General features: G+C 40.6%; 1 protein-coding gene across 2 annotated transcripts in view; it reads right to left on the bottom strand.

Moving 5' to 3' along the window:
• The window catches only part of LOC145993740 (synaptotagmin-10-like), a 232,718-nt gene that overhangs the window by 50,280 nt on the left and 155,117 nt on the right, over window positions 1–27,321 (bottom strand). For both annotated transcript variants that reach the window (XM_083129489.1, XM_083129490.1), the window contains exon 7: window positions 23,013–23,133. In XM_083129489.1, coding sequence (XP_082985615.1) covers window positions 23,013–23,133 — 121 coding nt within the window. The remainder of the gene's footprint in view (window positions 1–23,012; window positions 23,134–27,321) is intronic.

The raw sequence follows: 27,321 nt of genomic DNA, 5'->3' as shown, positions 1-27,321 counted from the left end.
GCATGAAGCCAGCTGACGTTACCAAGTCCGACGAGCAGCGATTAATTTCCAGCGTTTACTGTCCAAAGTACACACCCACGACAAAAAAACCTAAATACAAAATTGGAGACGAGGTGAGGGTCAGTAAATTGAAGCAAACGTTCGACAGGGGTTTCACACGAAACTGGAGCACGGAACTTTTTACCGTGGTTCGAGTTCTACCCGGAAACCGTCACACGTATATAATAAAGGACAGTGGCGGTGAAATTTTATTGGGGCGCTTCTACGAGGAGGAACTCTCTAAAACTAAATACCCCGACACGTACCTTATCGAAAAAGTTTTGCGTAAGAGAGGCGACAAACTTTTGGTGAAATGGCTGGGACTTCCGGACACGAGTTGGATCGATTCAAACGAAGTGATTCTATGAGTGCGTGGAATGTCGTGAAACGTCTACCTGATTCGGAAAATCGAAAGAAGAAAAGGAACGGCGAGTTGCTTCCCGACAGCATCCGCTGTCTGATCGTAGGTCCTTCAGGGTGTGGGAAAACGACACTGCTCGTGGACAATTTTCTCCTCGCACCGAATTGGTTAGATTGGAAGAACAGGCACCTGTACGTGTTCTCGAAAAGTTTGGAGCAATCCAAATACCAGCAACTGATGAAACTGTACGATGGTCTGGATATTGCAACGTTCTCTTCGGAAATAAAACCACTCGACGATTGTCGTGAAAATTCAGTCGTTGTGTTCGACGATGTCATCCTGGAAAATCAAAATGAAATTCGCAACTTTTTCACGCAAGGTCGTCACAAAGGAATGGATTGCTTCTTCCTAGCTCAAACGTTTTCCAAAATTCCAAAACAGTTAGTACGCGACAACGCTAATTTCATATGTTTGTTTCGTCAAGATCATACCAACCTCAAGCACGCGTACGATGACTACGTAGGCGGAGACATGAACTACAATCAATTTTCGGAACGCTGCTGCTTCCACTGTTGGAACAGTGACGATTTCGGATTCGCAACGATCGACATGACAAGGAAACCCAACGACGGAAAATACAGAAACAAAATCAACGACTTTCTAAACGTTGCAACGTTGTGAGAAACGACGTGTATAAATAACGTTATGACGAAACGAAAAATCGAAGACGAAAATCTCAAGCTCCGCGATTACCTCGCGAAACGCTTCAAAGGTTGGAAATCCGAGAATCGCGGATTCTACGAAGAGAAGAAACGTCAAGATCAACCTGTGATCGACGCCATCAGCGATCTAGGTAAAGAAATTAAAGGCGTCACGGAACAAAATAAAAATTTGATCAACGAACTCGTACCACTTGCAGCTAAAAGTTACGCCGTACCCACGCCTATTTCGAGCATTCCTTCGACGCCGTTCGAACTGAAGGACGTACCGGCACGACGTCAAGCCATAGGTAGCACGTCGTCGTTTTTGGATAAGATCGAGTTGGGACCTTTGGCACGAGACTACCTGAGCACGGGGAAATTCGACAAGGATGAAGTGTTCGGATTGTATCCGAGCATGGAGAGCAACGAGGGCGGCGGTGTGGTTTGGAAGATTGGAAAATCGAAGGTGACCTTCGAAGGCAACGACATTAAAGTTAATTTAGGCGAGAAGAATAGTTGGAACAGGTATCCGGGTACGGTGGGACTGTGGGAACTCGTTGCCAAAAAGCAGCCGAAAGATTACACCGACGAAGATTACCAGAGTTACAAGGAAATTTTGATCATGACGGATGCCTTGTACCAGAACAACGACGCCTCGCAGAATAGGGTGAAATCGAGCAGCGGCGAGAAGTACAGAAATCTCATCAAGCCGATATGGAACCAGGTCAAAACAGGCAGCGGCGTCAAACTCTACAACACCCTACCCAAAGAGTTCGTTTGGGTGGACGACGTGCGCAAGCTCATAGACCGATTGTTGGTTATTGCAGTAGAGGAGAATGCAGGCAATCGTAATTTCTATAACGAGAAGGTAGGAATTGTGGACATGATCAGCGCCAAACTTTCCAACTTCATCGTGAACGACGACAAGGGCATAGGTTACCTCATTAAAATTATCAACACGCTGCCTCCGAGATTCTGGAACATGGTCGAAGGAAAGGGACTCGTGAACGACATCATCAACAAGTTACATTTCGAGATGCATTTACCCGGCTACCAGTATTGCGGACCGGGTACCAAACTCGAGAAAAGATTGGAGAGAGGAGACAAGGGTGTAAATCCGTTGGACGCCGCATGCAAAGATCACGACATCGCCTACAACACCACTCGCACCGATCTAGATGCACGTCACGAAGCAGACAGAAAATTAGAGCACGCAGCTTTCGAAAGATTCGTCAGCAGAGACGCATCGCTGGGAGAAAGAGTTGCGGCACTGGGCACCACCATAGCCATGAACACAAAACAAAAACTTGGGTGGGGTATATAAATAACATACAGTAAAAAAAAAAACATCATGTCTGGTATAACCGACTTGCCACACGAACTACTGTGCAAAATATTCAAACATGCAGTAAGCGGAGATTGTGAGGATATAAGAAAATTTTTGATCATAGCGAGATCAACGCCGGAATTTCGCATCCCTTGTGAAATGGCTGTCAAGGATTATCTTCGGGAAATTAGCGGCATGAGGTGCGACGATCTCGACACTCTTTTTTCGGCCGCAGGGGAAAAATTAAACAATAGGTTAGATGAACTGCATGAGGCGAGGCAGGGGAGAAGACGATTCACAGATGATTGGCATAAGTCGAAACAAGAGACGGAAGATATCATCACGCACATCATCGCATTTTCCGAAGCACAAACTTTCTTCCTCTAACACAGACAAAAAAAATCTTCGATACAAAAATCTCGTGAAAAAAAAAATATATATAAAATAACACACATCGTGAAAAAAAATAATCTTCAGTGTATATATAAATAACACACATTGTGAAAAAAAATTAAATTTCTCTAACACACACACTGAAAATTTCTCTTCAATATGACGACTGAAAAAATGAGTGACCTCCAAGCATTAAAACAAATGCTAAATTTGTCAGTAGAGTATGTAAAAATTCAGGAATTGGAAGTGGACAAACCTTACACGATAACTTCCGGTTCAATTGTTTCTACCCAGTATGGTCCCAAGGCGCGTCTGTTGCTCAACGCACAATACAGTCTATTTTTACCAGATCGATACGCTAACATGTTATCCGACGAGAAGCTAGCTATTTTAATCGAGAACAAAACTCAAATCGTGTACAAGGGTACAAAGGAACTTCTTGGTAAGAAAACAAAGCACGTAATAGAATTTGTGTAAGGGCTCTGCGCGGAGTATATCCTTGAAAAAAAAATTACACGCAACAAAAAAAATCTCAGAACATTTATATATAAATAACATACCGAAAAAAATTACACAAAACAAAAAAAATCTCAGAACATATATATAAATAACATACCGTGAAGATAACATATAGAGCATCAACATGAAGCCCAAGGGTGTCGTGTACCAGATACCATACTCCAATCTGAAAAATCTAGGTGCCCTCGATGGGTTACTCACCAAGAAACAACGCGAGAAGAAACGTTCTTGCTTGACGAAAGGACACGGAATGAAATTACTTCTCAGCACACCTCAATTGAGACGCTTGCAGCGTTCGCGGAAACAGCAAAAAATCGGAGGTTTCATATTCAGCATCCCGGCCATCCTGGCAGCATTGGGGGCCGTTGGAAGTTTGGCCGGCGGAAGCGCCGCCATCGCAAAAACCGTCATCGACTCGAAGAAGAACAAGGCGGAACTGGAAGAACAAAAAACGTCACAATCTGGCTATGGAGAAGAAGGGGAAAGGTATAACCAAAAAGCAAAAAAGCAACCTCGATGCTTTGAAAAAATATAAAAAAAAGAAGAAGCCCTGTCCAACTTCGATATTGAATCTCTAATCGAACTGTTGGGAATAAGAAACTTCAGGGGTGTTTTCATGTCCGATTCTCTACCCTCTGCTGTGAAGAAAAAGGAGTATGGCGTGGTCAACCTGGACAATTACAAAAATCCTGGTACACATTGGATATGCTACCTCAAAATTAACGATAACAATGCATTTGTTTTCGATTCGTTCGGTGGTACACCACCTGCCAGGTTGGTGAAGTATCTCAGTGTTGCCAACCTCTACTATAATGACAAACGCATCCAGGGTTTCACCGATGTTAACTGCGGCCACCTATGCCTCTCCGTGCTCGCATACATGTCTAAAATAAATAACCCGTCGGTGGAACATTTTCAAAAAGCATTGTGGAATCTTAAACACGATGGGCGTGTTCCATCTCACGAGCGAATCTTCAATCTTGAAACTCACGATGCACAACGACATCGTCTATCCTAAATCCGTAGCTTTGCGTGCATTCTACAGCATGTACCTCATACCTAACGTCACGCATCACAACAACAAAATTAGCGTCGGAAGCGAACACATCGTCGTCACGCCAGGTCAATACAATCTTTCCACTTTGCAAGCTCAATTACCCAAAGGCACGTACCTTTCTCAAAATTCGGTCACGCACAGAGTGGAAATCGTGTCGGCGACGGAGACCGTGGACCTGGGCACCATGGGAGAACTTTTAGGTTTCGAGAACAACACAAAACTCGAAGCTGGCATCAAGCACACGGCAGCAAACATTCCTAAATTTCTGGCCATAGAGACTCTGAACGTTCACTGTAACGTGGCGGAAGGCATGATCACTAAATCTTCGGACGGGGAGTTGCTGGGAAGTCACAAGCAGACGGGAATCATCGCCACATTCAAACCCAATTCCGAATTCATGGAACCGATCATCTACACGCCCTCTTCGCCGATCTATTTTCCAGTATGTCGCAACCGCATAGACGACATAGAGTTGGTAGTGACGAACGAGAAAGACGAGGTGGTGGATTTCGCAGGTGCCACTACGACGGCCATCGTGGAGATCAACGTATAATAAATAACCATACATAGTAAAAATGGAACAAATCGAAAGTTACGAATTGCAATCTTTCCCTCCGAACCGTCGCACGTTCGCTAATCTCAACGAAGCGAACAGGGAGATCGAATACGACGTGGACGTAGGGGACGGGTTTGTTCATCCTCACAGAGCGGACCTCTACCTTCAATTCGACGTAGTGAAGAAAGAAAGCGGAGAAGCGTTTCCACCCAATGCAAATTTGAAACTCGTGGACAACTTCGTGCCTCACCTGTTCTCGCAGGTGGAGGTGAGGAAACACAACACCGTCATCGACAGAATCGATTATCCAGGTATCACGTCGACGGCAGTGGGAACATTGAAATTATCCAAAACAGACGCGGCATACTATCAAGCGGGAGGATTCGAAGCGGGAACAAAAATATCGACGAGAAGTCACACGGTGCTCTTTCCCATGCGTCTGCTGCCGGGATTCTTCTCCGACTACAAAGAGATCATGTGGAAGGGAGGATTGCGCGTCACGTTTCGAAGAGCGGCCAACGACAACGGCGCACTGATGCGATACACCAACTTGAACGCCGACGGCACGCCGATAGCCAACACATTACCCGAAGCAGCCAAGTGCGTCATCCGAAGCATGGAATTGAGAATGCCGATCGTGGAATACGAGACGAACTACGCCCTCAAGTACAAAGCGGAGATCTTGAAGAGTCCGCAGGTGCCGATTCACTTTCACGGTTACCAGTGCGTACAGAAGTTGGCGTCGGGAAGTCACATGGAATTCGACGTGACGACTCAGTTCAACAACATACAGTTCGACATGCCAGATTTCGTCGTGGTACTCTTTCAGACCGGGCGCGATAACAACCAGGAAAAAGATTCCAGCAAGTTCGACGACTGCAAGATCAAGAACATTTATCTGATGAATGGACGCAACGAAGTGTTCCCGCGCGAGAATTACAACCTCGACATGACCAAAGACGATTACCTCAAACTTTACGAAGCTTACACGGCTTACAAGCGCGTGACCGAGGGAAACGTGGACATGTACTACACGCCCAGCGAATTCAAAATCCGCAGGCCGATGTTCGTCATCAACACGACGAAGAGGAAGCAGGTGGTGGTCAACGATCGCACCAACATCAAAATCGTCTGCGAGTTCCACGAAGCCTTGCCCGATGACACCGTGTGCAGCGTCATCCTGATTGCAGAGAAGTCTTTCGCGTACGACGTGAAGAACGAGAGGGTCACAGAGCAGTTTTAACAGGTTTAACATCTTTTTCTTGCACAATCAGTTACAATAAAAATTTTGTGCTAGCACAATAATAATACGAATTTCTCTAGTTCAGATCAGTTACAATGTCAATTTCACCAATTATCAGTTACAATATCTTTTTTTCATCAGTTTTTTTGCACTATAGCACGAGACAATCAGAATTTGCACAAAATTTTGTTGTTTTTACATGAGAAAATTAACAATAAAATTCTTTTTTTATCGTTACAGATGCTGTCGAACATCAAGCACACACACACACTAGAAAAAAAAAGCATGCAACTTTAGTTTTTATAACACACACATTCTCCATCTTCATCAAAAATATTATAATAAACATATCTCACAATAAAACTCTATATCCAAAAATATTACAACATCAAATAACACTAGAGTCGTTAGTACACGTTGCATGCATTACGGAGGTCCTCTGTAGAGTTTCATGGAAGTTTGAGAGAAAAGAAACACATGAAAACTCTACAGAGGTGTGGTTATCCATAACCACAGCCGTTAGAACCTTTTTGGGTTGAGCACCACGCACCCTGGCGAGGTTAGAGGCTAGGAATCCTAAAAAAATAAAAAAAATTATTTGTTTGTTTGCTTGAGTCACAATACAAAAATAATAAGAGGCGCCAGCACGCGCGTGCGTGTGGCACATCGTTCCCGAGAGAGGTTTACAAAGGTCACGATATACAAACATTAGTGTCCCCCGGGACTTGGAAGATTACGATAAAGTGCATTCGTACTTCAGAAATGAGAAAATGCATTATTTACTCATCACGCTGTGTCAGCGCAACGAATAAATACGCGAAACGTAATCTGCCGATAGGCGCGCGCGCGTGTGTGTGGCACATCGTTCCCGAGAGAGGTTTACAAAAGTCACGATATACATTGGTGTCCCCGGGACTTGGAAATAAAATATCATATGGTAAAATATTCTTGGGGTGAGTTGGCAACGCTGAACCGCAATTGATGGCGCAGAACCGAGTTGATTACACTAGTCAGTGTTGCCAACTCCCATTTGTAGGTTAGCTTCGTCTGTAAAATATCACATGGTGGAATATTCTTGGGGTGAGTTGGCAACACTGAACCGCAATTGATGGTGGTGAACCCGTGCACCTCCACTAGTCAATATTGCCAACTCCCATTCGTAGGTTATCTTTGCTTGTAAAATATCATATGGTGAAATATTCTTGGGGTGAGTTGGCAACACTGATCGCCAATTGATGGCGCTCAACTGAGCTGATTACACTAATCAGTGTTGCTAACTCTTATTCGTAGGTTAGCTTCGCTTGTAAAATATCACATGGTGAAATATTCTTAGGGTGAGTTGGCAACACTGAACCGCAATTGATGTTGCTAGTGTTGCTAACTCCCATTCGTAGGTTAGCTTCGCTTGTAAAATATCACATGGTGAAATATTCTTGGGGTGAGTTAGCAACACTGATCGCCAATTGATGCTGGTGAACCCGGCTACCTCCACTAGTCAGTGTTGCCAACTCCCATTCGTAGGTTAGCTTCGCCTGTCAAATATCACATGGTGAAATATTCTTGAGGTGATTTGGCAACACTGATCGCCAATTGATGTTGCCAGTGTTGCCAACTCCCATTCGTAGGTTAGCTTCGCCTGTAAAATATCACATGGTGAAATATTCTTGAGGTGAGTTGGCAACACTGAACCGCAATTGATGTTGCCAGTGTTGCCAACTCCCATTCGTAGGTTATCTTCGCTTGTAAAATATCACATAGTGAAATATTCTTGGGGTGAGTTGGCAACACTGCGAGAAAGCCTCAAGCGTTGCCAGCTCCTTGCTTGAGGTTAGGTTATACCAAAAAAAAAACCTTGGTGATTTTTTCGAGTGAGGAGTTGGCAACACTGCTCATGCCTTACGAGAGAAATCCATTAAGGTGAGAAAGTAGGTCAAAAGACCCTTCCAGAACGTACCGTTCCACCTACTACTATAAGTTAGCTTCGCCTGTAAAATATCACATAGTGAAATATTCTTGAGGTGAGTTGGCAACACTAAACCGCAATTGATGTTGCCAGTGTTGCCAACTCCCATTTGTAGGTTAGCTTCGCCTGTAAAATATCACATGGTGAAATATTCTTGGGGTGAGCTGGCAACACTGCGAGAAAATGAGGCTCATGCCTTACGAGAGAAATCCATTAAGGCGAGCCTCACCGAGCCTCATTTTCGGTTTCAGAACCCGGCCACCTGCACTACTATACTCGTACAAAGTAGAGGCCAACCCTTCCCCATGTGCATTGCACAATACAGTCAACGGGTCTAACAGTACTGTATAATTTATACATCGTAATTGCGATTCACTCATTTTAACATTCTGTAAAATTAATTAGAAAAGGTTTTCACTTCGACTAAGAAGAATTGAAGACTATTTACCCCAATCAATAGTACATTCTACTTAAAAACAAACGAATAATGCCAGTCGAACTGTACCTTGGACAACAGTGCTGTGTAAAAAATTGAATTGTGGCTCTACTGAGGGGAGTGTGCAACAAAAAATCGGGAGGGATTTTAACAAGATCATAATTTTCATACAGGTTGATCATATGTGTGGATTACACTTATAAACCAGAAATATAGCAGCAGTTGTCACTTTCAATATTTAATAGATAATTTTGTTTTATATATTATCCTTGACAGTGTTTTACGTCCATATCCCTTGTCCATTGTCTTCCCTGTCTTCTTAAAATTACTCATTTCAAATTTTCGCCGCAACCTTCCCCCTCCAAGATGGCTACTCGCGCCCCCCGCCCCCCCCTTAGCGAGCCAGAGGTTCAGAAGCTGTCCTCCTTTGTCGAAGATTCCTTCACCCTATATGTCTATGGTTTATCCTGGCGCTGTGGAGACGAAGGTAGCCAAACCTTGTCACAGAGTATACGAGATTATACCGAGTGATCAAAAAAGTCACGCAACCCATGTAACATTTGTTTGAATCTGTGTTACCTGGGCGCATTATTACGAAGCCACTATGGCCGTCCAGGTCTCCCGATCTCACTCCGCCGGACTTTTTCCTCTGGGGATTTCTGAAGTCTGCGGCCTACGTAACGCATCCACATACTTTGGATGAACTGAAGACGAATATTCAACGTACTGTGGACAACATTTCATGTGATACACTCCAGAGGGTCTTCAGGAACATGATCAAAAGGGTGCACATGTGTGAGGAACTGAATGGTGGCTATTTCCAACATCTTTTATAGTCCCTCCATGGGTTGCGTGACTTTTTGATCACTCTGTACTTCCAGGTATACTTTACCACTGTGAAACGTAGGTTACGCTGTGGCTAAATTGTTTAATTGTAAAAATACATTTCCGATATATATGCACACAGTGCTACTGTATGCAGAAACACGTATCTGATTAGCTCATTTGTATAGCATTGGTTACCTTTTTCATTACATCCTATTTAAAATCCAATTACAAATATTTGTATAGCAATTGTGTTTCGGACATTATGGTAATGCTCTGTTTGACATCAACTTAAAATTCCAGTTTGAAACATTTGTACGCCAAATTGTGTTTGAGACATTACACGTTTGATTGTTTATTCACACTTGTTCCAATATTGTTTCAGTCGGTGGTTGGAACAATTACAAATTTTGGTCTCAATTTCCGTTTGTTAACGTAAGGGTTAATGTTGTCGCCTTGTAATCAGAGGGCTTAAGTTTCGATTCCCAATTGTACTACTGTGCAATTGCCAGGACACGTCATTATATTGTAACTCCAATTCTAATTAGCCTATCTGAACATAAAAATGGTGTTAAAACAAACCTAAACATTAATTATGTTTGTGTAAAAGCAACGATGTTCGCTTAAAGCTATGAGTGACTGCAAGGTGATTGATTTTTGTTTGGCCCTTTGTAACATGTAGAAAAAAGGTAAAAACGTGTTACTGAAATGTGCATTATATGAAAAATAGAGAGAGAGAGCATTTTCGAAGGGGATTCATTTATACATTTCTGTTATAACTGTAGTTATAACGCCCCATTCACATTACAGGGAAGATATATCATAGAAATTGAAATCAGTCATTTTTTTTCAAATTGTTGCATTATTTTGATTAGATTAATTTTTTGCTCCTAATACGAGGGTTGTGGAGTAAGTCATGGTAACCCAGTAATAATTCGACAATCGAAGGATGTATTAAAAATTTGTTATATACAACTGAAAGAGTATCCTTTAAGGATATTTTGTTGGTAGGAATCATGACAGAAAACCCAAGCAACCCTGTGACATACACATGTATTAATGTACAAGTTACAAAAACCTGTCTGACCCTGTGACATACACATGTGCACATGTTACAAAAACTTGTCTGATTATGACAATCACTCGCATTTCTCCCCCGGAGAACGGCCACTTTGAGGTACGATCGCTGTTCCAATCTGGTCACTTCAATCTTACTCCACGACTGACTCACAACTGTTTTTCCAGCGCTCCGTGCTCATCCAGTACAACACACCAACACACAGAGCCATCTATTGACCAGCGGGTAAAGTACTCGTGTCAGGCTTCCTCCCGCAGTCTCCATTTTCCGTCCACCTTTGCATATAATTAAAATATTACTGGGTTGCCATGACTTACTCCCCAACCCTCGTATATGCAACCCTTGACTTCATTACATTCGAGGTTTGATCAAAATAAATCCTTAATGGTTTAGAAATGCGCAGCATGGCGGCTAATATTAGAATAGTACCGCGCATGCGCGACAGGAGTTGGCTTCATTATGTGCCAGCCAGGCCGTATTTTCTCTTGTGAATGTAACAATGCAATAAAGTGTAAGGAAGTGAATGTTGCTCAAGATATGATTCCTGAATTCAGCATAAGTAACTGGGATAAACCCACGCGAGAATCTCAATCTTTGGTGAATGTGTCATACGGACAACACTGTAACCAATGTTTTTTTTATCAGATATTTATTTAAATGTGGAATAGGTTCTTATCCAAGAGAATACGGTATGGATGTTAGTTGCATCTTTCGTTAACAGATGGCAGCCTTTTATATACATATAATTTTCTTTTCAAAGAATGACACGTAAGAAAAGAAAGCATTTTGTGGTTAATTTTTGATGATCCTTTAAAGTTTGTTGTTTGCTGGTTGCAACTAAGTTTGTATGATTGCTTCTATTATTAAAGATCATGCATCAAAACAACAATACGCGATAACGTTTACACTGACGGCTTGTTCTTTTGAAACGTCGTATGTTCACTTGTGTAAGGTCCTTTTTGTATCCTCTCTCATGTACAGTCAACGGCAAAGATAATGGTAGGCAAATTATCCACCGCTGTTTTCATTACTTCTTTATTCTACATCCTGTGTTGTTTTAAGGAATGAAACTATGTTGGTTCGAAGCAGGAATTGTTCTCTGCTTATTGAAGTCATTATTTAAATTCATTGTCATCACATTGTCTAATACAGCCCGAATGAAAATGGTGGTGGACAATTCGCCTACTGTTTCTTTCGCCGTTGGGTGTACCTCATTGCTATGCTTTGTTATACCGAAATGACGTCAATGGATCCAGCAAATACAAAACCAGCAATTGATCTAAACCGTGACCTTGATGCTAAATACAATTGATACAAACGCAATGGTCCTGTGATTAATCCCAGTAAATACTGCTTAACACTAATTTATTCTGGCGGTACCCTAAAAAAATCTAAATATGTATTCAATTAATATTAATGATGTTCCCACACTACACAACTTAAAAAATCTGGGTGTGATAGTTGACTATAAATTTGATTGGAAATCCGCATAATAATGTATAATAATAAGTGCATGTTGATTTAGACGATTTTAAATGTGAGATGTGTATTAAAGCGTTTTGAATTATAAGAAATTTTAAAATATTGAAGAAAAAACTATTTTAAATGTCATGTTTTTACCTCTAAAAGCCGTAGAATACAGAAAACTTAATTTTAAATCTGTTTTTTTTTTTTTAATTAACAGTCTGGTTCTCCTCGAACACTCGTGACAATGTTTTCGCTTTGTCATCAAGGGGCGCTGGGTTTAATATGCAGAGAAGGTACATAGAGGTTCGGATCGCACTTTAAACTATAGGTTCAGTCTCAATTAGCCTATGTGTGCATAAAGTGGACTTAAACTAAAACTCGAAACATTCGTGACAAGAACAAAAACACATTCGTCAGGCTTTCGTGGAACAAATCCTTGAGGGACCCGCGGACCACAGGTTGAGGATGACCGGACGGAACTTCAACAAGTTTCGAATTCATCCGTTGCAAGCAAGTCAGCTGGAAATGATGGGTATAGTACGTAACGCACATAACAGCTTTTACCAGAGATGTATTTCTTTTTCGCATAACAAATATTTAACAAAAGAGTATGCTTGTGTTGGCACTTTGTGCCTTGCAAACTGAAAACGAGAAGCGGTTTAAAAATATGCGAGGTTGACTTGGTAACCAAGCGCTCAAATGGGGTAATCTTTCCTGATACATAAACATGTCAAAGGCCTTCGATTGAACATCCCACACACACACATACACAGAAGCATAGATATATGCACGAAAGGGCTGATAACTGAATGAAACAGAATGAAACTTGAGAAGCGTGTACAATATACATGTAGTACACAGAGAAAAATATTGGCTTTGAATAACCTAAAAATAGTTTAAGGCAACCAAACATTTGAAGTTACACGAATAATGAAGAGATTGTCTAGGACTATCGACCATGTGAGCCGTGGAAAAGATTCCAATCTTTTGGAAATTTTTTCCACAGCTCATCTGGTCGATAGTCGGAGAGAATCTTTTCATAACCAAACATGGGTTTAAATAGAAGACAAAGAAATTATTGTTCGCCAGAGCAAAATTTTTTAGTCGTTATGCATATTTGTTAGTTACTAAAACATGGCATGGAGAAATTGGTTAAAGCACCGGATTTGTAGTAAAAATCATAGGTCTGTCGTAGGTTCGATTCCCACCACCGACAGAATAAATTTTACCTGAAGACGAGAGAAAAGATGATCTCTCTAAACGTGGTGGTAGAATAAGTGTAGTTTAAACCACTAGACAATGGATAATGTCCGATTAACATTGAATGTTAACACTATTCCCGTGTAAGAATTTTTTTTCCTTACAGTGTCCTACAATCGTTCGTTTTTGTTGTCAACGTAAACTTTCATCCGAGACATTTCAAACCCATTCACCACTTTCATTACAGAGATAGAAGTTTTGTTTTAAAAAGTTCATACAGAAAAGTAACCGTGAAGGTCTGACTTTGATTGATTTATTCACTTGTGAAACAAAAGGCTGAAATTAAATTTCGTCTCTAATGCATTGGCGTCATGGGAAAGGAGGATGAAAATTTTGGGAACATCTGTGTGCGACGGTTCTGTCTCCCAGGTTCTTTCAAAGCGCTCCTCTTCTTCCCTTCGGAGGACAGAGACGGCGAATCCATCGATTCCAAGGTATTACTCTTGCTTTCCAGGAAATCTGATCCCACGTTTATCCTCCTCTGCAGCTGATACTGTGCAAAGTTGAAGGTTGTTCAGATCTTTTCCCGTGCTTTGTCCTCGCACGGACGGAGGGAGTGGGTAATGAAGAAGGAAAACACAGCTTCGGTTACAAGGCCAGTCATTAAATCACCCACCACAAGGTTCACTTCCTTACGTGTTTCTAAACCCAATTGGCGAAGATCCGTGGTCGGATTTCCTTGAAATTTTGCACACTGTTATCATCAACTTTTCTGTTTTTCTATAGTTTATACTTTCCATATTCTCATTCCAACAGCTGTTACGCCTTATTTATTTTGTATCTGTTATGTTTGTTTACTGTTGTTGTTCGTCTATTATCGTTTTAATTGTTATTTAATTTACATTTAAGAATATTTCATATACGCAATAGAAAGAACTTAAATTTAGCTTTTTAGTGGCGCAAGTTTGAGTAATATCGGGCTATTGGACATTAGGATACAGCCATTTACAGCTTTCCGTTTATCTTTATAAATTAGTTTGGTTACAATATTTTCTCATCTGACACAAATACGATATGCGCCAAAATATACAGTACTGAAACTCGCGCATCTCGAACACGTGGTTGCGTTTGTCGACGGGGCATAGCTCCAGCTGTACGTGTTCGCAGTAGTGAAAAGGAAGTTGTGTTGTGCAGTTGTTGTTGGAAATGGGTCTCTCGACGGAGGAAAAAGTATTCATAGTTGAACATTATTTCCGCTCATATGGAAGCGGTCGTGAAGGTGGACCGAGTTTGAGAAAGGTGGCTGGTCTATATGCAACCCAAATGACAATCGTCCACTCCACATGCCCTAACCTAACCTAACCTAACCTAAGGTTTCCTGACAGTTATGCAACCCAAAAGGCACAATTGTTATTTGGGTTGCATATAGACCAGTCACTATATTGTAACTTGTCTTATACGTTTGTTCATCTTTTCATTTCAGTACTGTATATTTTGGCGCATACTGTATATAACAATACCGATCTGAACCTGAACAAATTCATCTTGATGAAAAACCAAGATTTGTTATCTTACCACTTTCGGCTAATCGCGATGATGTGGATCCGTGTGGTGCTTAGATGATACGGTCCAGGTATTAAGCGTCTGGCTACAAGGTATGGTCTTCACGGCCAGAAGAAGAGGAATCAGAAGCAGATGTATTCTGTGTAATTCTTTTCTATATTATGGTTTCAATGTACTTGAATGTGTCGGTCATAACGTCCAGTTCCTATTAAATATGTTAATTGTTCACCGTGCCCGACCCTGTGGCCGAGTGGTTAGCACATCGCGCTGCGACGCCAAGGGTCCCGGGTTCGAATCCCGGTCGGGCTTGGTTGTTTGTGAATGTCCATTCATCAATTTCATCATTTCATCACTCATCCCCATCTTCGCAAATTAGCCAAGAGGCACAAAACGCGAAGTAAAATAAACTAAATCAATCAATCAATCAATCAATTGTTCACCGTCTGGTTTTTATCTTTTGCGACTTAGTATTAATCTACATTACCATTTCCTTCACTCCGAACCTATCATTAGATGAGTGGGATAATCACAAGCACACTTGCAAGAGGGCACACAATGCACAATTCGAACTCCAAGAGGCTACGAAAAAAGTTCGAATTATCCAAAATTCGAATTAACCAGAATAAAAACGCACCAATGAAATAACACACTGTATTAAACATAAAACTACATTAATACGCAAATACTACACATTACAACTGCTATGTTTTATCCATATCTCCATCCAGGAACAGTACACTTATTGGAACATTCGCATCACGTGATTGTTTTTTCATTCCTCTTTCTACCTCTCTAAGCACTTCAACTTTCGTATCTAATGTTAAGCTACTGTACGCACCACGTTTCGACACTGTGACTCCACTAAAACACACAGACAAATGACCCCTTCTGCCCGGATATCCGCTCCCCTCTCAACTTGTTTCTGATAGGGTGAAGGTCCTACAAACAAAAGCTCTGGGGATTCCCGCTGCCTTCTCTTATCTACAGTCGGCACATCTGTTAACCATAAAAACAACCTTTTAAAGAAGAAGGGGGGACGAGTCATCTGTTAGAATTTCTCATGTAGCAACCACTTTGGTCATTCTTGGAAAGATTTATGTTAAATTATTGGAAACCTGACTTCGAATTATCCAAATGTAACCTTCAAAATTCGAATTAAGTAGTCATTTTTAACATTGTTTTAGATAGGGGTTTCAAGGGGAATGTGCTTTTGTTCGAATTATCCAAGTTCGAATTAAAGAGAGCTTACTGTATTTAACCCGCAGAGACTTTACATCTAGGCGTCAGTGTCTGGTTAGTCTCTCCGAATGAGATTTTCAGGCGGTTTACATGAAAGACAGATTGATATTTGAGAGCCTTGCGAAAGCGCCATACTTACTATCTGAGAGATTCTCATAAGAAACGCCGTATCTCGAAAAAAATAAAAAATAAAAAAATAAAAATGAAAAGCTTCGAAATGAAGGTTTGCGTAACCTGTTGCGTAGTGGTTATCCTTTCGGCTTGTAATCATGAGATCCTAGATTCTATTCCCGACGAGAGCACATTTTAGTTATTTTTATCAATTTTCAATTTCAGGCAGTCCCGTGTTTGTTTTAAATAAAACAGTTTTAGGTAGCAAAAGAAAAACGGAATAAGGATTTGTTACTAAATACAAACCAAAAGATAAGAATACAATTAGATGGATGGATGAGATGGAGGAGGTGGCTGGATTTAAATGGAGAAGGTTGATAAAGAATGTTAAAAAGGATAGAATGCGGAATTCATTTCATGATGAATGAAATAAGAAGGGAGAAGTCGATGGTTTCCTGTGACTTATGCAACCACTCTCGATACAGTGTATATTGGGTTGCAGCGATTCTAGGCGTTTCAACTTCGTAAGCTTCGCAAGAAATATACCAGTATCTGCTGAAAGTGGAACATTTATTTCCATTCTGAATATGGGCCTTACTACTGAAAAATATCCACGACATTATTCTAGATCATGAATTTCTTATCGTTTTGCAAGCAGAAGTGATACTGTAAGTAGGTTAGCAAAGCAGAAAAGACGTTTTTAAAAAATGAAAAACATTGGTGGGCCAAAAACACTTAAATTGCTGACCGAGGCCGTTTATTAAGATATAAAAACACTTAACACGTAACATTTCAACCCTGTATCAGGGTCTTCCTCAGACGAAGAACTAAACTAAAATCAACTGATGCATTAAAGTGCATCTTGACATACTCACTTGCATCATACGATGCACTGATGTTACCTTTAAGATATACAAAAATGCATGCATCTGACTGTAATCCTGGTTCTTCGCAAAGGCCATAAAACACATTTAGTGCATCAATCGATGCATTTTGTTTTCCGTGTGTATTTCCATCCGTGCCAATACACCAAGGACCATTTAGTAAACATGTTGCGAACCAAATTTAAAAATTCCCTTTTTTGTAATGTAAGCTGAGACTGTATCTGAGGAAACAGCGCAAAGGAAAAGGAAATTAAGAGAAGATTTTGAGAAGAGGTAAAGAAGAAAATGAAATAGTACCACTACTGAAATTAAGGGTCGATTTGGAAATTAAGAACTCCTTGAAACAATCCTGTATATCAAAGAGAATACTGTATGCCCCACAGTTTCGTTTCGGATGAATAAACGCAGTTAATTAAATCTGTTACATGCGTTCATTGGTACTTGTTAGACAGTATCTTCTAATTGACGCATAACGTGCTTCTTTATCGTCTTTACTGGCCAGAGTGATGTTGTAGCACCAGAAATGTTTGATTGAGTTGCTTGGAAAAACATTTGTACAGTCATCGGCAAAGAAAACTTAGGATACGTATCTCTGAAATACTCGGTTAACTGTAATGCGTCATGTACGTTGCCTACCTCTACACACATTGCAGCGAAGCAAGATTTTCAGGATTTAGGTTTACTGTTTGCATTGCAGGTACTGTACATATCTAGATATGTACATCTTTGTCTTAAAAAACACAACAGAAGTTATGTAGCAGTGAAAATGTTTAAGGGTATATTTTAAAAAGAAAAGCCAGGTCTAATGTTGTGGAGAATGCACAAAATTTGAAAAAAAGTTTCGAAATTTTGTACAATTTTTAAAATAATTTACTAATATATGCTTCTTTGATATGTCAGGTATCTGCAGTAGGTAGATTATATGCAAGATGTTAATCGTACTTCACCGACAATTCTTGCCTTCCATAGAGGACATCAAAGCTAATATATTTTAAAATACCATATTGTTCATGAAGGCTTAGTTTTGATGTTACGTGCCCATGAAAATAATAACTTAATAACATGTATTCAACTATAGAGCCAAAAACTGTTTCCACTAATATTATTATCGAAACCAATTTATACCTATAAAAGTAAAGTGCTCCTCTGTGCTTTGCACCATGCCATAAAGGCGTACAGGGCCCCACACTTTCTTGATCACGGCCGAAGGTGGGGGTGATGTGATCAGCATCGCGCACCTGGCCGCCTTTATCCCCCAGAGTTTCCTCCAGGTACCCACTTTATACGACGCTGGGTGGGCGCCGGAGCTGCTTGGAAATGTGAAAAAAATCCCGGTTCTCCCCCGTCGGTGATTGAACCCGGGTCTTTCCCATGGTAGTCAGATGCTCTAACGACTTTTTTTTCTTTTTTTTTCTTAAAAGTAAAGCCCCTATACGAAAGCTTCCACCATCCCATTTCATTCACTCATATCATTTCATTCATATTTCAATTTCAGGACTTTTCAGGACAGACAATCACAAACATCCATGTCCGAGCCAGGATTCGAACCCGGGACCCCTGGCGTCGTAGCGCTTGTGCTAACCACTCCGCCACAGGGGCCGACTACTGACTGAGCTACCGCGGATCTTGTATATTTATACCTATTGTCGGGGAAATACCGTACTATGACCGTCAATGTTTAAAGTGTGATCCGAAATTTTGAGCAATGAGTTTCCGCCTGGTATCGAACCCGGGACCCCTAGATTACATGGTGACGACATTACCATTACGCCATCCTCCAATCTTCTTATTAGTACGAATGACCTATGATTGTTACATAAATCGATACTGTCCCAAATTGTTTCGAGAATCAACATTACATTGTGTTTTGAAATGTGTTTAAAAAAAGCTTGTTTACCCCTTTCAGTAAATGCCGTGATGAAGGATGATTAGACAAAATAGGTAAGAGAACAAATGCAATGAAACACGTGCTCTTATCTAAACTTGAATGTAGAACTTTTTTCGGTTGAGTGTTTCCAATTTTAGCTTTCCAGGTTAAACAGTTCTTCAATCTACCCACACACGGACTGTTTATTTTCGTTTTAGTGTTTCACATTATATTTATTAATAAGGATAAATAGTTGTATTTAACACTAGAAATAATAACGTATGTGAGAGTAGAATAGATTTCCAGCACCCGGAATCTTAACCCGTTCTTAAACCCCCAGTCCATTCAAATCACCTGTTGGATTCGGATCTATTTTTAGCCACGGAACGTCTGCAAAATCGATGGCGCAAGTTGTCTACCGTGGAGGTCAACGCTCTGGTATTTTGCAGGCAGGCGAATGAACCGCGCAGCATTCTGGGTCGCTGAAAACAGAGTTGTGACCTTGTTTCCCACCCCGACCGAAAGAGGTCACGGCGGAATCTGCGCAGACGTTCTCCGCGCAGGAGATGACCTTTCCATCGACCCGTTTAGGTCATCGACCTGTTGCTGCAACGGGAAAGAGGGGCGGCATCCATTCACAATTCCCCTTGACGTGACAAAAGCAGCTTTCTCTGTGAATTAGTTTCGTTTCTCGGTCTTCTTTTTGAAGTTCCACTCGTACCGTGACGGTTCAGATCGACCCTAAGCTTCAAGATCAAAGTTCTTGTTTGCTTGACGTTGTATCTTTCTAATTTTGCACCAGTTTTCTCTAACTAAACAATTCTTAACGATGACTTAGCTTACCCATGCCGTACGAGAAACTTATTTACCTGAGGAGGGGGTGGGGGGCTTACGGACTCACCCCCTTTTTTATCTCTAAAATTCAAGCATACATGTTGCCACTGAATCACTGATTTCTTTGTTGATTAAATGTGGCCAATTATTTATTAATTACAATAATTACAAAAATGACCATCATTAATTAAAAATAATAATCAATTATTGTATGTCACACCCTATTTAAAGAAACTTTCTTGGCTAACCATTAACAATAGAAGAAAATACTTAACACTCACCTTGATGCACAAAATACTTAAGAGTGGCTCCCCAAAATACTTAACCGATAAGATCTGCTCTCGTAGAACTTCGGTCGAACAAAACATCCGCAAGAAGCACAATCTAAAAATTCCCAAACATAAAACCGCCACCTATAACAAGTCCTTCATTGTTACAGGGATCAGGGAATGGAATAAACTGCCTCCACCATTGACTAACATTATCTGCCATCAAAATCTTAAGATCTTACTATTTTCCCAACAACTAAATTAACCTTCATATGTTAACAATTTCTCCTGCACTTATACATCATATAATGCATACCTAACCTAACCCCCCCCCTCACACACATATTGAACTACCAAAGACTTATTACTTATCTTTACTCCACAGTATATATACTAATCTATTTAATGTATTATTTTATCATTGCATAGTTTTTTATTATCTTTATTGTATTATCATGATCAATGCATTTTTTGCTATGTATTTATTAATTTATTGTATCTTTGACAAGGGTTGGTTGTAAGAACGGCCCACGAGGCAGAAACACGCCTGCTTAAATAAAGACCATTCTATTCTATTCTATAATTTACCATTCGCTAAAACTCACAATAACGATAATAATTTTTCATTAATGTTTTGTTTATAGAGGTGCAGTTGTTCATTAATTATATGAACTACAAAAATTACCAACAATTACACTGTCACTGGCATGAGTGTCTCGAATGACACACTTCACGCCTGATGCTCACCAAGTGAATTTTTTCTCCCATTTACATTATATTTATCGGAGTGGTTACCACATCGCGCTACGACGCGAGGGGCCCCGGGTTCGAATCCCGGCCTGGGCATGGATGTTTGCGAGTGTCCATTCATCACTGATCCCCATCTTCGCAAAAGTGGCACAAGAAGCGAAGTAAAATAAAGCAAATCATTCAAATCCAAAGTGATATTAAACAAGATGTTTCACTTTTCAAGATATGCAGTAACATAAATGTGAAGTACATATTACTACTCACAAATTGGGATTGCGTTAAGCATATTTTCATTTGCCTGCATAGTTGTAAAATGAGCAGACCTTTACATGTTTCGTGTGCTTTGACTTGCTATCGAATCACGCTCTAGCGACTATGTTTTCAGCTTTGGTGCCTAAGTATTAGAATTTAGTCGCCAAATGACACATAAAGGTCGAATCGTGGTGGAAACAATTGCAATTGTCTCTGAATGTTAGATGTTAGTGATAATGGTTTTACATTATCATGCAATGTTAATTGCAGTGTCTAGTGCTTTAAAATATACGTTTCAGGAGAGCATATCTTCTCTCGTCTTCAAATGAAATAGTGGAGAAGTTGGTTAGAGCAACGGATTTGTAGTACAAGTCACAGGTCTGACGTAGATTCGATTCCCACCACCATCAAAATAAATTTCGCCTGTCCAATTTACATTGTATGCTAATTACAATTTTGCTACGACGCACAAAAATAAATTCATCTTCCTGTAGTTTTGATTAAAACAACTAATTGAGGACTAAACTAAAGTCATCCTTCAGGATATATTCATCCAGAAATGTGACGTAAGAACACCCTCTGAAGACAGAAAATACAAAACTCTAAGGAATGCCTGACTTGCACTCCCAACCCGGATATGCCTAATTAAAGAACCAAACGACTCTCCTTCCCACAATGCAAAGCGACTGTAAAGTAGGGCGTGAGGAGGCTGAGAGGGAATGAGAAATATGTAGAGCAAGTTAATGCACTCCCATTAATTTCTCTCGGCAAGAGCCAGGAATGTAGCGTAAAGTTGTTAGGGAAATGAAGTGCGCCTCACTTCACGTGATTATCATAGATGAGAGCCTGCAAATAACACCTATCCTGTCATAGGAACAATCTCGGTGAATGTAGCCACAATTCCAGGTGCAAACGGAAAGGAAGAAGAGAAATTCTTATTGTTGACACAAGATGGCGCAAAATGCAACAACAAGCTTATTTGACATCTTATGTTTGTCATTTGCTTGGAACTAATATATTTTCAGTACTATTTACTGTCTTTTTAAATTGATTTTAAATACATTTTAGACATGTTTCTACGGGCGTTCTAGAAGATGAGAATCCCGAAAAGAAATTGGCTTACAAAGATATATGTTTAAGCTATTCAGGATGAAACCATATATAAAGGGAGGCAAAGTCAAGCGAGTAGTATTCGCTTATTGTGGCTGAAAAAAGAAGGTTTAGGTAAATTACGTTGTCTCATTCTCACTCAAAGAACTGAAAAGAACCTGGTCTTGCTGAGTGTTGAGAAACACAATGAAAATTAGTAGTACTCTCGTTTTAAGTAGAAAGTAAGTTCATACTGATACATCTCTACGAAACTTCGAGCTTCCAATGCCTCGTTTAATCACACCCGAATTAATTAACGTTCAGAATCTTGAGATCCAACAACCTATCAGGCTACTCTATTCGTAATAAGGGGTAGTTAATAATACCCACAATACCTCTTACGTTACTAGATAACCATGGTTCAAGGTATTAATAGATGTATGCATGAAGAGTTCTTCTGTGAAGGTTAATATTACCTAAAGCAATTGCTTTTGGCAGTATTAAGCACTGTGTGTATTTGCTCTACGTGTCCAGTACTGTTGGAAGAGATTAAGACAACCGACACTTAATCTTGATTGTATCGGAAGTGAGCATACTGCCTGTCAAATGTAAATTCAGTTTTCTGAATAACCCAAATTTATATTTAAAAGTGAAATGTTCAAAGATTGATGTTTCTTTTGTCGCCAAACTTAATTCAACCAAGCAAAATTCAGAGTTTTCGTCCAAATCCTATACAATGCTTTTGCCTTTCGCCCATTTTAATATGGATGTGACGAAAACAAGAAACTGAATAGTTTAAAATACTATGATTAACGTTTGATTAAGTTAACAGGTATGGCAGTATTTCTAAAACCCTGGAGAGGAAGTGCCTACGTGGGAAAAAATGTACACCATTTTTCAAGTTTTAGGAGTAAAGTGACCCATTCGTCTCTCACGGTAATGCCATATATCACAAGTTACATCCATGCATCACTGCTAATGGTACTTACCAGAGGAACCCGTGATGTCCATTGCTTTGAGGTTCCTAGCCTTGATAATGGTCACTGTGAGTCTTCCAGCGGTCGGCAGGTAGCAGAGGGAGAGCATCAGTTCTCCAAGATCAACCTTCTCCTGAAAAAGAAGAAACCATTTTCAGATACTGAGAATTCATATGGGAAGAATGGATAAAGAGCTTCAATTCTCCAAGGTAAAATTTCTCCTGGAGAAGAAACCATTTTCAGATTCTGAGATTTCTTGAGAGAGGAAGGCAGGAGCACAAGGAGCACAGAGGGGGCATGGATTTTCAAATGGTAACCTTCTCCTGGAAGAGAAGAAATATTGTTCAGATGCTGAGAATTTATCCAGGCAGAAAAGATAGAGAGCATCAGGTCTGCAAGATCAACTTTTTCATGAGGAAAAAGGAAGAAGGCAGGTAGCAGATAGATAGAGAGAGAGAGAGAGATATCAATTCTCAAAAGTCAACCTTCTCCTGGGTTTGAATCCCGGCTTGGGCATGGGCGTTCTGTGTGTGTTTCCGTTCATCAATTTCACCACTCATCCTCATCTTCGTGATAAGCAAAAAATGGCAGCATAGTGAAGTCAATCAACTTTCTCCTGGAAAAGAAGAAACCATTATCAGATGCTGAGAATTCTTGCGGAAAAAAAAGCTGGTAGCAGAGGGAAGGCAATGTTTTTTCTCCAAGATCAACTTTCTTCTGAAAATCGAAAAATTATTATTCAGAAGCTGAGAGCACATTATGTCAATTGCCCGTGAATGATGCGTGAGTTTGGATCACCAAACCATGAAGATTATTTCCAGGTTGTTCTTAGTCTTATCTGAGCATGGATGCTAAACCAAAGAAGGAACAGACTGAAGTAAGGGTTACTTGTAATGATGTTAAAAGTAACATTACTTCAAGAGACTCCACCGAGTGAAATTGATCTTCTGTGGCCGTGACCTTGGCCCGAGCTCCGAATCCCCATTTTCTCACACGACCTTCAGCGCTCTTTGATGTTTGCTCGTTTAGCGACGAGGGAGGGATAAGACCCTTTGTTGACCGAAGAAGGGATTCGTGGTAGACGCGCGAATATATCAAAGACATCTGACGCTAAGCTGTGTGAGAGGCTGCCGAGATTTCCCCACGAACGTTTTCCTCCTCAAAGGGATGCTGCAGTGGAAGGCCCTTGGCAACTGGTAAACTTGTTTGTTTCTAGCTTCGAGATTTCTCACTGCGGGCGAATATTGAAACAGCCCCTTTAACTCTGCTGCAGGAAATCCTTAACAAAACCACTTTAGACGGTAGGGCAGAGTGATGTATACAAGTCAGCGTAATATACGTGTGCTCCAACTAGGCAGGGACATTGCTTAGACACGGGTGACGAGAGACTAAACCACTATGTGGCGGAGTGGTTAACGCAGCGTGCGATGACTCCAGGAGTTCTCGGTGTGATTCTCGGCCTGGGTATGGATAGGCTTTGTGAGTGTCGTCCCTTCACCAACTTCATAATATCATCACTCATCTTCATTGTTGCGGTTAGCCAAAGATGGAAGATACGCGACGCTAAATAGAAATCAAAGTCAATATGAGCTAGAGAGCTACATAAAATAACAATAAGAATCACGAGTAAGCCTGAGGTAGAGAAATACGTAAAATAACAAAATAGGAACAATCTCGAATAAGTCTTAACTAGAGAAGTAGAGAACTACGTAAAATAACAAAAAATAACAATCAGGAATAAGTCTTAGCTAGAGAGATAGAGGGCTACGTAAAATAACAATAACAATCAGGAATAAGTCTTAGCTAGAGAAGTAGAGGACTACGTAAAATAACAATAACAATCACAAATAAGTCTTAGCTAGAGAGGTAGATAGCTACATAAAAGAACAATAATAATCACGAATAAGTCGTATCTAGATAGATAAAGAGCTACATAAATAACAAGAATAACAACAATCACGAATAAATCTGAGGTAGAGAACTACGTAAAATAACAATAAATGGAACAATCTCGAATAAGTCTTAACTAAAGAGGTAGTGAACTACGTAAAATAACAATCAGGAATAAGAATAAGTCTTAGCTAGAGAGAGAGAGAGAGAGAGAGAGAGAGAGAGAGAGAGAGAGATAGGGCTATGGAAAATAACAATAACAATCACGAATAAGTCTTAGCTAGAGAGGTAGAGAACTACGTAAAATAACAAGAATAGGAACAATCACGAATAAGTCTTAACTAGAGAGGTACGGAGCTACGTAAAATAACAATAACAATCACGATTAAGTCTTAGCTAATGATGTAGAGATCTATGTAAAATAACAATCACATACAATACTAGTGTTGAGACAGACGAAATATTTATAATCTAGTGCCGCGGCCGAAGCTCACACTTGTCCCATTTACGACGCATTAGTGAATCCAAAACCAGTCCTTTTTTTCTTTACGGAAAAGTCACTTTGTTTTCTGTGCTGGCAGATTGCATAGAAGAAGATACTTTTGTTTTACGAAAGCAATATCGAACGAAGCGGTCGTTCAAAGCCCCCGATGCGATTCTTTGAAGACAGAGCGGCTCAGAAGACGAATACAATTCGATTTCGGTCAGGCCTATTGTCTCAGAGAACAGTTTGTTCCCATTATGCCTGTGATCGCGGTGAACAAGGACAGACTTCAAAAGAAATTACTTTCTTCTCTGCCAACTGACGACGCTCGTTGGCGGAGAAAGCATCGGGGGGGAATGATGCAACTTTCTCTTTGTTCTCCTATGTAGAAGTGAAGGGAAAGGGAGGGTAATTTTTGCTTCAGCATATGAAGGACAAGGACAGATGGAGAGGGAAATAATTGTAGTTTCACGTACCTTCTTGATTGTTGGAAGCTAGTTACAGAAAATAACTATAGCCTGACAAGTTAAGTCCCGATATGCGCAGATCGCTGCGGAGCACTTCCTATTACGTCATCCTCCCTACCACTCTTCTACGTACTGATCTGGCCTTGAAACTACGAGTGGTGCCAACTCAGCAAAATTAAGCTAAAACAAATATGACAAACTATTTTTACTGTGTAGATTGTCGGTGCCGGCTCATATCAGTTTATCAGTGGTTCATTTGATTTATTTAATCCGGTCTTTGAAAATGCGTGCGGTGCGCGGATCGTAAACTGTAGTATTACGCACGCGCGTTGAGGTTTATAACGAAGAGAAACTTCTGGGCGAATTCCTTCATTATCTGAAAGCGACATCGAGCAGTGGCCTGTTTTTTTTTTTAAATAGCCGAGTGGGGTGGGGGTTCTTTTGTTTATCGTACAACAATCACTACGAGAAGGCTTGGTTTGGTTTGAGTTGGCGTTTTAAGTCCACTTTATGCACAATAAGGCTAATCGGGACTGGACCTACAGTTTTAAGTGGAATCCGAACCACTTGTGCCTCCACCGGGTATCGAACCCGGGACCCCTTGATTACAAGGCAATGACGCTACCACTGCGCCATGGGGGAGGCCCACTACGAGAAGACAATCTGATACCACGCTTGCCTGTGTTCTGTGCACTGAAATGTTCTTGCTCTTTACTCTTGGCTGCATATTTTTGAATTGCAAAAATCAAATCATGCCGGGCCCAACGGAATCCACAATCTGCTCTGGAAAGCCCCTTAGAAGACAGGCCAGAGAAATTGTTTACAATGTTGCAACATATTTGCGAAATCCGAAGGAGTTATATAAAATTAAGTATACTGTTGTCGAGTCCACAAGCGCCGCCACGTGAGTATCTAAATGGATGGTTTCTCAAGTTTTAAAAGAATTGGATTGGATTGATTTGTTGTTCTAAGTCCACTTTACGCACAGTAAGGCTAATCGGGACTGGACGTACAGTTTAAAGTGGGATCCGAACCACTATGTGCCTTCACCGGGAATCCAACCCAGTATCCCTTGATTACAAGGTGACGACGCTACCACTGCGCCATCGGGGAGTTCAAGATTTAAAAGAAGGAAAAGAGTCGTTGGCGAAAGGTGAGCTGAAGTTCTGTACTCCGACAGGTAGGAAACAGTCCAGGAAAAAGCGAATACAAATTTCGTTGAAAATCCTCAGACCATTCCGCTCCCTCCAGGTTGCAACACTGCGAACCAACGTCGCTGCGGAGATTGGAGTGGGGAAATGTGGTGTGAGCTGCGCAACAGCAATTTGCAGCGTCTTGTTTTTAAACTTGTCAAGTTATAATAGTTGCAGTTGCTGGGTCTGTCCTGCCACCTAACCCTTGTCGATTTATAATTATATATGTATGTATGTATTGTAAGTTGCACATTGGCGTACGTAAGGAGGGAACTGATGGGGCTACA

This window comes from Lepisma saccharinum, chromosome 10 (genome assembly GCF_977018435.1).
Source record: "Lepisma saccharinum chromosome 10, izLepSacc3.1, whole genome shotgun sequence".
Lineage (NCBI taxonomy): Eukaryota > Metazoa > Arthropoda > Insecta > Zygentoma > Lepismatidae > Lepisma > Lepisma saccharinum.
The sequence above is the reverse complement of the archived record's forward strand: the minus strand, read 5'-3'. Positions and strand labels throughout refer to the sequence as shown.